Raw genomic sequence first — 13,398 nt, forward strand, 5'->3', positions numbered from 1 at the left:
TCTACCACTCATTTTCCCTAAAGCCAAATCATATAGCACTGGTACCACACAGGTCAGGAATTAAGAAAGAATCACTTTTTTTGGTGGAAAGCCTTAAAAGTTACCAAATTAAATACACTAGATACCTCTGAGTCTGACTAACCTGAAAAATACAGAGATGAAGAAATAAAGACAAAGATGTACTTTTGTTAAAGATAAAGAAGCCACATGCCAAGCAAACCTTCAGAGTTTTCTTTAGGCTTTAAAATTCTTACTCTGTGAACTCTTTCACAAGCTTTTCCTAACACAGCAGTTACATAAAGACCTTTTTTTTCCTGCATGTCAAAAGAATATAGTGGCTTCATCAGAAAGAATGTAGCTCTCGCAGAAAGACTAAATTCATGAAATAAGGACTATTCTGCCATACCAATGTGGAGCTTACTCTTTTTAGGAGTTTAATATTTTTTAAAAATTGAGAATGACAGGAATGTAGAAAGTAAGTATATTTTCGTAACAGGTTTTTTTTTTGTTCGTTTATTTGTTGTTGTTTTTTAATTATACCTTAAGTTCTAGGGTATATGTATGTGCACAACGTGCAGGTTTGTTACATATGTATACTTGTGCCATGTTGGTATGCTGCACCCATCAACTTGTCAGCACTCATCAACTCGTCATTTATAATTCCCAATGCCATCCCTCTCCCCTCCCTGCTGTTTGTTGTTTTTTTATTGAGACAGTCTCACTCTGTTGCCCAGGTTGGAGTACAGTGGCACGATCTTGGCTCACTGCAACCTCCGCCCCCCGGGTTCAAGCAATTCTCCTGCCTCAGCCTCCCAAGTATCTGGGATTACAGGCACATGCCACGATGCCCGGCTAATTTTTGTATTTTTAGTAGAGATAGGGTTTTGCCATGTTGGCCAGGCTGGTCTCGAACTCCTGACCTCAAGTGATCTGCCCACCTCGGCCTCCCAAAGTACTGAGATTACAGGTGTGAGTCACCGCGCCCGGCCCATAATAGGTCTTTAAAAAACTGCTAGTGGGGATAGTATTTGTGTATTTTTGAGAAATCTATCAAGCATACCAATAGAAGAGCAGTATTTCCCATATCCTCCAATAAAATACACATATAGAAAAAACATATATAACATAAACTTCAGAATACGTTAAAGAGCAATAACCTGAGAAACAAAATATGGAAGAACCTCAGATGAACTCAGCCAGTGCCCAAAGAATTTTCAGAGCACTTACTAACAAAGCAACACCACAGGTACAAATAAACTTCTTCCAAAACTGTCATCTTCACCCCATTTCCTCATTCTCTTTAAACACCTCTAAATTTCACAAACCTATAACCTCACTTATTGCCAACAGATTTTGCCCATTCCTCTTCCAAGGCACTTCTGCCTGCTGTCATAGCATACCTCTGGAAACCAGAGCTAGACTCTATCCCCTCTGCCCCCACCTGTCCTACATAAAAAGAATCACCAGCAAGCCTATCAAACACTTGCTCAAGCCAATCCTTTATTCAGAAGGATAGAGCTGCTTCCAAAACTCACCTACAGTTTTGAAATTCCACTGTGCCCCTAAGAATTAAAGCAAACACTGCTAATAGCCTATTCTCCCCCATTCCTTAGCAATTTTGTTTTGGGGCATCCCATCAACTCCACTCCCACTGAAGGTAGTCAAGCAACCCACTTCTAGCCAATGAGATCCATATAAGTATCTCCTGGTTGGAACTAAAAACAAAGCTACTGTTTTCCCAATGAAAAGGGGGGAAACAAGGCTACATATACCTTTTGCCTTTTTCTCTTCTTTCTGCCTATTCTGTGGCTTAATATTTGCATATGCAAGAACATTCTGGTGACAGGCAAGAGGAGAGCCACCTACTCCGGTGCAACAAGAGACCGCCTACGTCCATGGTACTGTCATGCAGCAACAGCAGCCCTGATTTTTTTTTTTTTTTAACCTTGGGAAAACGACACCTCTTTGCACTAAGCCATGGTAGTAAGGTTGCCATTCCATTTCCTAGAGCATGACTAGCTGACGCAAGCACCACTGCACCCTACCATCTCCTTTTATCTGAATACTTTCCATGCTCAAATAGGCATATCTTGATTTAAAACTATCCTCCTAAACAGTTTGGCAGTTCCTCATAAAGTTAAACATATGCTTACCATATGACTAACCAATCCCACTCCTGGATATTTATCCAAGCCAAATAAAACCCTATATTCAAAACAAAAACCTACACATGAGTGTTTATGAAGACTTTACATAAAGGCTAACTACTGGAAACAACACTCAACTGGGAATGGATAAACAAACTGTGATGCATCCACGCAATGGAAAAGAGTAATACTCAGCAATAAAAAACAAACAACTGCTACAAGGAACAACATGGATAACTCTCAAATGCAGACTAAGAATAAGTGAGTCAGACTATAAAGGCCACATACTATATGATTCCATTTATGTGATGTTTCTGCAGAAGTATGAATATAAGAACAAAAAATTAACCAGTGGTTGCCAGTGGGTGGAGGGGAGGCTGCCATCAGGGCATAAGGCAATTTTTCCAGGTGAAGAAACACTGTTCTATATCATGATTCTGGTGGTATTTACATGACAGTATATATTTGTTAGAACTATCCACTAAAAAGGGTGAATTTCACTATATGTATAATATCCATTAAAATAAATTGGGGGAGGGAGACACATCACTTCTTATAGGAAGTCTTGAAAAACAAATTGATGGCCCTCCCCTCCAAAAACTCAAATATCCCTTGACCAGTCAGGATTATCCCTACATAGCTAAAATTAATGCTTCAGTTACCTGTGGTCTTATGGCCACCTAATGTATATTTATTCATTTCATAGTACAGTGAGAATCCTAAAGGCAAGAGGTTACTTGTGTCTGTTTTTGGTGAACTCAGCCACATATAGCAAAATCTCTGTCCTTTCAAATACTGAATGTTCACCTCTAATTTTCAAACTAAACCACTGTCAAGAAGTTATTCAAAGATAAGCAAAATGTCTATTAACATTTATTGAAAGGTTGCTGAGATTTCTTGCTAACATTAGAAAATCAAACTAGTCTTCTACAGGAACTTTATATAAATACATGCTGCCTAAGCTAGTTTTCATCTTCAAATATTAATATTCCTCAAGTTTCTCTAGCCAGTGGAAAATTTTTCCTTTAAACATTTGTTGCACAAAACCACAAGGGGGCATAGTTCACACTCACGTAGGGAAAAGTCATTAATACTTTAAAATACGGATCAATTTGGTTTGTCTCAGTGATGGTCTACCCTATGTAGTGAGAATTTAATGTTCAAAACCACAGCAGTTTAAGTACTATTAGTTACACTATAATTTCCAAGCATAATTATTAATCATATCAACACATTTCTGCCCAATTTCTCTAAAAACAACAAAGGTACAGCTCAAACATTACTTATAAATACAAGTCTCAGTAAGATTTCTCCAACCACTTACTTGTGTGTACCAAAACAGAATTATACCCATAATAAAAATATCTTCAAGCCCCATTTACACACAATAACATTTACAAGCCTTCCCTATAACTGTGGCACTATGGGATAGAAACAGCCAGGTAAAAGTTGGTTCTTACATTTCAGAGCTCACACTTAATTCAAGAATAAAAGACACATATACAAAGAAGTTCACCAACAGGGTCATAATAAAGTATATCTGTGCTAAAGAGGCAGAAAGAAGGTACCATATTCAAAGAAGGGCAAGACATTTCTCTAGGCAGATGAGAAAAAATATCCCCAAAAGTGGATGGATTTCAGATGAGCTAAGAGCAATGAGCAGAACTTTAAAGATGGAGCAGGTAAGGCCAGGCGCAGTGGCTCACACCTGCAACCCCAGCACTTTGGGAGGCCGAGGCGGGCCAATCACAAGGTCAGGAGATTGAGACTATCCTGGCTTAACATGGTGAAACCCCATGTCTACTAAAAATACAAAAAAAAAATTAGCTGGGCGTGGTGGCAGGCGCCTGTAGCTCCAGCTACTCAGGAGGCTGAGGCAGGAGAATGACGTGGACCCAGGAGGCAGAGCTTGCAGTGAGCCGAGATTGTGACACTGCACTCCAACCTGGGCGACTCCGTCTCAAAAAAAAAAAAAAGAAAAGATGGAGAAGGTACGATCTTCCAGAAGCAGCACCATGAACAAAACTAAAAGGGCAAGAGTTCACAAACCCTGTATGAGATATGATAAATAACAAGTATGGCTGAGACAAAAAGCCCCTATAAGCAAATAATGTGGAAATAACCAGAAAAGACAAGTTAAGCCCACATTATAGGATTCTGGTTGCTAGTTCCACGGAGTTTTATTCTCATGGGCATTTTAGTTGATTAAAAATAAAATCAGTTTAGGAAACTTTTAAATTTTACACTACACAGTCATCCATATAACTAAGAAACATATGCATATTGAACATCTAATTTTGCACCACAAAACAACAAAACACAAAGAAAATACCCTAAATTTCTCTTTGGTCAAGCCAACTTCTTAAGTCAGATAGCACTGCCAAGTGTTCACTTGCAGACTACATTTCAATTGTGTGGGTTTTCTTGAATAGGATGTAGCAACTGAGCCAGAGCTGGGATTTTACCAGATGAGTGCAATGGAGGACAAAGGAAGAAGGAAGCTGAGATATTGATAGGAGCAGCTGAAGTGAGCTAGGCTGGGTAGGGAAGTGAAGGAAGAAGGAATATGACAGAAAAACAAGGTAAAGAGGATGGGAAGCCTCAACTATTCCAAGCCTGGTAGAGGTGACAGTGAGCTGGACAGATGGAAAGAGGAGTACGTCCAACTTTAGAATCTAGGATGTAAAGTAAGTGGCTGAAACTGCATGAAGGTGAAGGGCACTGGAAATTTATTTTGTTTTGTTTTGTTTTGTTTGAGACAAGGTCTCGCTCTATTACCCAAGCTGCAGCGCAGTGGCGTGAGTTGCCCACTGCAACTTCAAACTCCTGGGCTCAAGGGATCTTCCTGCCTCAGTCTCCTGAGTGCCTTGGACTACAGGTGCAGACCACTACGCCTGGCTAATTTTTTATTTTTGTAGATACAGGGTATCACTTGATTGCCCAGGCTTGGCGGTTAGAAATCTCAAAGTGAAAAGGTGTTGAATGAATTCAAAATATATACAATTCCACTGCAGCATCTAACATGCCAAGGGCGAGTGACAAAGGCAATCAATCCCTGGGGAGGGTATGAGAATTGAAGACAGATGGCACAGAGCTCAAAGGAGAAGGGCCAAGGAGGAATCACCTGGAACCCTCATCAAGGAGGCCCTGTGTATGTCACAACATCAGTCACTTTCTGTTCTCGTTTTATTTGACCTTTCCATCGCAATCTGCACTGCTAACCATATCTTCCTTCTCAAAATTCTCCCCTCCGCTGGCTTCCAGAGGAAGTTTTCTTCGACCTCTCTGGTTCCCACTCAGCAGGCTTGTTGGATTTTATTCTTTATTAAACCTTTATGTTGGAAGGGCTCAAGGTTCAATATTAGGCTACCTTCTCTTTCCACTCTACCCTGTCTCTGTGGGGAATCTCTTCCATATTCACAGTTTCATGACTCAGAAAACTATCTCCAGTCTAGTCTGGTCCAAGTCCCAGTGCCTACTCAACATCTTCAAATAGATGCCTCAGGATCTCCTCAGACTCAACAATGTCCAAACCAGTACCTCCAAACCCCATCCTCTTCCAGTGTTCCCTGCCTCAGTAAGAGGAACCACCTTTCACAGAGGTGCTCAGCCCAGAAACCTGGAAGTCTCCTAAAACCTCTCTCCTCTTCAACCTCATAATCATTTAATCCCCACTGTCCATTTTCACCTCCCAAATGTTCTACATCCACCTCGTTCTCTCCACCCCCACAATTGCCATCCTTTTTTCTTACCTATACTCACAGTTCCTTGAACATGCTAACCTCTGTCTGACTACTAATCCCTGCCTCCCCTTATCTTTTCCTAGTTAGCTCTGAGTTCAGCTACCCCTCCCTTTGTCATGAAACACCCTAATCTTCCAGACTAGATGAAATCCCCTTCCTCTTTTTTTTGTTTTGAGACAGAGTCTCACTCTGTCGCCCAGGCTGGAGTGCAGTGGCACGATCTCAGCTCATTGCAAGTTCCGCCTCCCGAGTTCACGCCATTCTCCTGCCTCAGCCTCCCGAGTAGCTGGGACTACAGGTGCATGCCACCACGCCTGGCTAACTTTTTTGTATTTTTAGTAGAGATGGAGTTTCACCGTGTTAGCCAGGATGGTCTCGATCTCCTGACCTTGTGATCCAACCGCCTCGGCCTCCCAAAGTGCTGGGATTACAGAAGTCCCCTTCCTCTTATATGCTGAGGGAGGGAATAGTAGAGGGTCATGGGAGAATGAAAGTGCTATAGACAAAGTAGAAAGAGTAAAGTTGGTTACCATTAATTTAATAGTGGTTCCACATTTCCCAGTTTAAATGATTTAATTTATACAAGCACAAGATAGAAGAACCAAAGTTGGCAAATCGAGAAGTCACTTCAGACTTTTCCTATACCCTTCAGTAAACTCAAAGCCTCAGAAATGTAAGTTTAGTCAGATAACTTTCGAGTTGTTTTACAATCAGTGCTGACTAGTAACTGCTACCATTCCCCTCAAGAGAATTAAACATTTATAAAAGGGACTGACACCAATGAGTTGAACCAACCTCTAACTGATCAAAGTCAAGGCTAAGTAGCAGGGGGAAAAAACCTAGTGTCTTAGCAGTTAGGCCATTTCCATCCCATCTAGCAGGATACAATCTTTCATACATTCAGCAGCAGCTCTTTATAATATACATGTCAGAAAGGAAGTGGAGTTAACCTCTTGTTTGATTACTGCTCTATGCAAAAAATGAAAGAAGAAGACGGAAAGAGGAGAAGAAAGGAGGCGGAAGAGGAGGAAGAAGAGGAGGAGGAGGAGGAAGAGGAGGAGGAGGAAGAGGAGGAAGAGGAGGAGGAAGATAAGGAGGAGGAAGAGGATGAGGAGGAAGAGGAGGAAGAGGACGAGGAGGAGGAAGAAGAAAAAGAAGAAGAAGAACAAGAGAAGGAAGAAGAAACAATCAACAGATAGAAAAGAAACAAGGAGAACAAACAAAACATTAAAAAAAAAGCCCAGCTACTTGGGGAGTGATGTCATGAGGAGAAAAACTTGTATCTGCAAAGAAGCTACCTACAGAAGGCAAGGAGCTTCAGATCCCGTGCTTCAAAATTCCTAAGTCAAACTACTTCATGGTCTCCGTCCATTTTATGTTGCTATAACTGAATATGTGAGATTGGATAATTTACAAAGAAAAAAATTTATTTCTTACAGTTTTGGTGGCTGGGTGGAGACTCTGTAGAGTCCCAAGGCAGCAGAGGGCATCACATGGCAAGGGGGTTCACAGGAGACAGGCAAACTGATCTTTATAATTGACTCACTCTGATGATAATAAGCCCACTCCCTTGATAATTCATGAATTCTTTAATCCATTAATCCACCAATCCATGAATGAATTAATCCATTTATGAGGGTTCTACCTTCACGATCCAATTACCTCCCAAAGGTCCCACCTCTCAACACTGCCACACTGGGGACCAAGTTTCCAACAAATGAACTTTTGGGGAACACATTCAAACCACAGCATGGTCCAAACTCCTTCAACTTCTAAGTTTGACCTTGCAATTGGCTAAGGCTCCCTTATCACTGCCACGGTTAAGTATTCCCACTCTACACTATTTAACAGTACTTCAGTCAACAAATATGTATTTCTCACATACTAAATTCTAGGCACTGTGCAAAGCACAGCAGAATCAAAGATGTATAAGAGCAGGGCCAACTATAATGTAATGTGACAAATGTACTATGGTTGTATAAATAAGCTATGTATTTGCAAAGGAGGTAGTAACTAATGCTTTAGGGTAGTGTATTTCAGGGACTGGCAACCAGCCAATCCACACACACCAGAGTAGAAATCAACTATGTCACTAAGCATGATATTTAGTTCAGCTGACATTTTTTCATTTTTTCTTATCAATAAAGGAAGTAATATACTGATTTACATTCTGGTACAAGCTCTTTTGTTATAGACTGGCACTCTGGTAGCACTGACATAGAGGAAGTGAAGAGTAAGAAGAGAGTGGTAAATCAGGCAACCTTTAAAACAGGCCTACAAGATAAATAAGATTTTGCCAAAGAGATCAAAGGAAAAAGGCATTCTAATATACTCTACTCCAGGTGGCCTAGATTCCTTCATTTGTTAGCCACAGATGCTCTTGAAATGCTACGTTATGTCCACCAAGTCCCTGTTGACTGGCTAGACCCGACTTGTTTAAAAATTGAATTCCTCGGCTGGGCATGGTGGCTCACGCCTATAATCCCAGCACTTTGGAAGGCCAAGACAGGTGGATCACTTGAGGTCAGAAGTTCGAGACCAGCCTGGCCAACATGGCAAAACCCTGTCTCTACTAAAAATACAAAACTTAGTCAGGTGTGGTGGCGCACACCTGTAATCCCAGCTACTTGGGAGGCTGAGGCAGGAGAATCACTTGAACTCAGGAGGTGGAGGTTGCAGTGAGCCGAGATTGCGCCACTGCACTCCAGCCTGAGTGACAGAGTGAGACTCTGTCTCAAAAAAAAATTGATTTCTAATTGTCCCTTCACCCTCATCCAACTCTTTCCTTTGCACATAGTATTAATACCTGATACACGTTTGTTGAATTATATTTATTCTCAGTTAGTTCTGAATCTTCATGCTTCTGCTGGTCTCCCTCACAATTACCTCTAAAGCTGTAAAGGGCAGCATCTAACTTTTTCACAGAAGAGTACATCTGGCACATCACCACCCATGTCAGTGTATTTAAACTGAATCTTAAACTAAGATGAGCCAAGTACAAATGTAACCTGCTGTTCACAAGAGTTTGAAGTATCTTTCTTGACCTTTAAGGATAGTTCTTCTTGTTTTCATCCCAGGCTCTCTTTGTTTTTTAATTCCAGGAAAAGAGCAGTTGACTTTAAAAGTGCAACTGATCATTAGAGTAGTTCTGCATAGTTTTCCGCTTCAGGAAGAAGCGTTCTAGTCTTTTCTGAGAAGGCAGTATAACAGGGCCCTAGTGGAATTTCAAGTATATTACAGCTAGACATCAACTAAACTTTCTTCCTTAGTAAGTGTAAAACCACAAGTTACATGGCGATGCTCAAATTTCTTTAATTACAGGAATGAATTCCTGATCTTCTCATTGTTAAGGAAAAGCACCTGTATATCTTAGCCTTAGCACCTGTATATCTTATTTAGAGGTAAGCCTGGGATGAAAACAAGAACTATCCTTAAAGATCAAGAAAGATACTTCAAACTCTTGTGAGCAACAGGTTACATTTGTACTTGGCTCACCTTAAGGGTTTTGGTTTAAATCCACTGACATATGTGGTGATGTACCAGATGTACTGTTCTGTGATAATACACTTCTGTATAATACACTTTTTGGTAAGAGTACCCACCCATGATTGCCTCAACCACTGAACATCTAACAGGTGACATGTAGTAGCCCCCCTCAAAGAGCAACATACAGTCCCATTATGACACATTTGCTACTTAAATGAAGAGTTCTTATTAGGTCTTCCTAAAACTACATTCAATAATAGTCTTACATAATATGCCTTATGGTCCTGTTCCCTAGTTCCAACATTCTAAGGGAATTCAATGAATTTAACTATATTAATAAGCCTTGCCACAGTAAAATAGCTATTTCACCAGTTTTGAACTCTACTCACTTCCTTCTTTCTTCCCTCCACCGTGCAATTTCCTCTGGAGTGTCCAACTTGATCTTCTTCATGCCAGGAGCATGCATCTAGGGGGAAAAAGCCTGCTGAACATCAGGAGGAAATATCATATGCTTTTGACTAATTTGGAGACTTTGTTTCTACAAGTAAACTTATGTTGGATACAATTTTAAAACTAAGTAAGGAGGTTGTATCTATCTGTACTATAACTTTTTCTTTAAAGGAAGAAGAATCTATCATGTATTTAATTAGTGCTATTAATAGAGGGAAAAGGGGTAACATAATTTTGATTACAAAGTAGATATGTCACCCATTCTCTCAAACCACATTAAACACCCAAATGAATGACTTACCAACCAAAACCGAGAGAGGTCACTAAAGATATGAGTAGACGTGACAATCTGTAGCAGCATGGTGTAGTAAAGCAGTATACAATTTGGAGTCAAAAAACTGAGGTCCAAGAATCGGTTCTCAGGCCTTGGGCAATTCATTTTTTAAAATATTTTAAATGGGGCCAATATAAACAACCACAGTTATTTGTGAGGAAAAACTTGAATAAATGATGTCAAAATCCTTACAAAGTATTCCATGAATGTTACTTATTATTAGGTATATAAATGAACAGTTGTGAAGATAACAGATCAATAAAATAAAAAGAGCATGTATTTAAAAATAGGATAAAAAAACAGAACTTACATTTCTCCAATGGAACTGGACAATCTTCTCGTGTGCAGTAAAAGAGCAATCTACTTCAGGGCACTATAAGAGTTAAAAAAAAAAAAAACACTAATAAATGTTTCCATATTACATTTACCCCACTATACATACACAGACATATTCTGGCTGTATTACATAGTTATCCCATCTACATGGTATTATCTCTGCATACTTATGTCAGTAGTAAAACAAAAATGATTCCAAAACAGGGCTGCCTTTAGGCAAAGGAATGACACTCTCAGAGTACACGGCACAATAATGTATCTTATTTACTTCTCCACTTGAGTGAAGGCATACATCGGTAAACCTGTGAAATGTTGACTCCTAAAGTTGAGGGGCATTCCCAAAAGCAGAAAAAGAACCTTTCCAAACCAAAGGCTTCCTTTTTAACCTTTAAAACATTTTGGTTAAAGTTTTCTAGAAAGTACTTGACAAGGTGTGGACCAGCCTTTGAGGGTGACAGGCACGGCCACATTACACAGTATGGTTCAAGGGCAGACTTAAAGGGGAAAGAACTCATCAAGATGCACAAGGTAACTGGAGGGGACGACAGCCTCTTCCCAAGCAGTAGAGGTACACAAATACAAAAAGCTGCCAGAGCTCCCTTCTTTGCTACCACCTTACCTCCTCCCTGAAGCAGTGGGATCCCCACTTTCAAACCCCAGGGTCACTGCCCCCATCTGTCAAGTCATCAAACTATATTTCTATGGAAACTATAAACTTTAAAGGAAAACAAGCTTGGAATTTCTACCAAATATACATATAGAAGAAGGCCACTTTGCTACATCAGTTTCAGGACAACTAAGAAAACCTACTTTTGTATGTTCAGACATGTGTTTGTCATACTTTTCTTGATTTTTAAAACCACGATCACAGGTATCACAAAAAAAGTGAAAACTGGATCCTTTCTTTTCTGCAAACAAAAACAGAGAGGAATTAGGCTTTTGGTGAAAAATCTCTAATCAACAATAAAAACATAACTATTGTTCTAGTAATAATATATTTTGATGTTTCCAATAACCCTTTCATGTGGGAGAAACTTGTGAGTATATTTCCAATGAAGAGATTATTCTGTTTCTTTCTTTATTTTCTACTTTTTACCAAAACGTATTAGCAAAAAATCCAGAAAAGTATTAATTTTAAACTTTTTAAATCCAAATAGTGCTAATATAAATTATGAGCAGTTGCAAATTGGTTATCTAATTAAGACTCAGTACAGAATATGTTGAAATGACCTGAAAATAGAATAAAAACAGCAGCTCATCTTTTAGAAAAAAATAACTACCGCTGACCCTTGAACAACACAGGTTTGAACTGCAAGGGTCCACTTATAAAAGGATTTTTTTCAATAAATATATTGCAAAAATTTTTTTGGAGATTTGTGACAATTTGGAAAAACAGATAAACCACATAGGCTTAGAAATATCAAAAAAAAAAAAAAGAAAAAAGAAATAGTTAAGTATGTTAGGAAAGTATAAAATATATGTGGACACCATTCTATTTATATATTAACTAACTATTTATGTTATTGGTAAGACTTCCAGTCAACAGTAGGCAATCAGTAGTTAAGTTTTAGAGGAGTCAAAAGTTATACACAAACTTTTGACTGCACCCCCCTAACTGTTGCGTTGTTCAAATATCAACTATATGGCCAGGCTTGTTGGCTCATGCCTGTAATCCCAGCACTTTGGGAGGCAGAGGCAGGTGGATCACTTGAGGTCAGGAGTTCAAGACCAGCCTGGCCAACATAGTGAAACCCCATTCTACTAAAACTACAAAAATTAGCCAGGTGTAGTGGTGTGCGCCTGCAGTCCCACCTACTCTGGGAGGCTGAGGCAGGAGAATTGTGAATGAACCCAGGATGGAGGTTGCAGTGAGCTGGAAGATCGTGAGCCCACTACACTCCCAGCCTGGGCTGACAGAGTGAAACTCCATCTCAAAAAAATAAATAAATAAATAAAATGAAAGTACCAAATATATAGCTATTTTTAAAACCACAGAAAAGAAAAAAAAATTTAGGTAAATATTATTTTTGAATCCTAATTTGCTATATTCATGTTTAACCATAAAATTCCTTTTTATAGCAAGGCTCCACTGTGTCAATAATGGAAGCAAAACACTGAAGATAGTTATGACAGAAATGCAAGATATAAAACAGTAACATAGGGACCAAGGGGTCAAATTCAAGAACATCTTTCAAATACCTTTTTTTTCTGTTTTTTACTGGGAGGTAAGCTGAAGTCTGTGAATTTTGCATCATACTTTCGTGGATAATAAGAATGTTTAACTAAAAAAAAAAGAGATCCATAAACGTTTGAAACAATATAATTATTTAAATTATAATTAAATTTTATCTACTATAGTATGTTACAAATATTTCAGTAAAAACACTGCTAAACTACCCTTCTAGGAGGAATAGTAGTTCAAACAAAATAACAAAGATTAAGATTAGTCTACCAAATGACTATTTTTCAAACAAAGACTGGTGTGATATGTCCACAGATGCTTTAGGCGTCAAAGTTCAGAAATGGACAACCTAACCTGATGAAATTCCTTCGGTTATTTCAAATATCAGAAATGTAACCAGTAAAATCCCCAACACAGCTCCTTCAGCATCAATTTCACATCAGGAAAACAGAACCTTGTGAAATATATCTCCTCTCAAATCCCACTGTACTTTTCTATTCTTATTACCATGCCCCAAGTCAGAAATTCTGATCTTCCACCAGATTACTCGTAGATTGTCTTCCAGTTCCTAAGCCCCCTCTTCCAACAAACCTTGCATACTGACACAAAAAAAAAAAAAAAAAAATTTCTCCAATCCTGTCACAACTTGACTCAAAAATCTGCATATGGGCCAGGCATGGTGGCTCATGCCTATAATCCTAGCACTTTGGGAAGCTGAGG

General features: G+C 39.2%; 1 protein-coding gene across 1 annotated transcript in view; it reads right to left on the reverse strand.

The window, feature by feature from the left end:
• NUFIP1 (nuclear FMR1 interacting protein 1) overlaps nt 1-13,398 on the reverse strand; it is a 51,694-nt gene that overhangs the window by 32,126 nt on the left and 6,170 nt on the right. Inside the window, 5 exon segments of the mRNA XM_031655840.1 lie at nt 9,766-9,842; nt 10,471-10,533; nt 11,307-11,389; nt 11,392-11,404; nt 12,696-12,778. Of these exon segments, the coding sequence (XP_031511700.1) occupies nt 9,766-9,842; nt 10,471-10,533; nt 11,307-11,389; nt 11,392-11,404; nt 12,696-12,778 (319 nt within the window).

This window comes from Papio anubis, chromosome 15 (assembly GCF_008728515.1).
Source record: "Papio anubis isolate 15944 chromosome 15, Panubis1.0, whole genome shotgun sequence".
In the NCBI taxonomy this organism is placed as follows: Eukaryota; Metazoa; Chordata; class Mammalia; order Primates; family Cercopithecidae; genus Papio; species Papio anubis.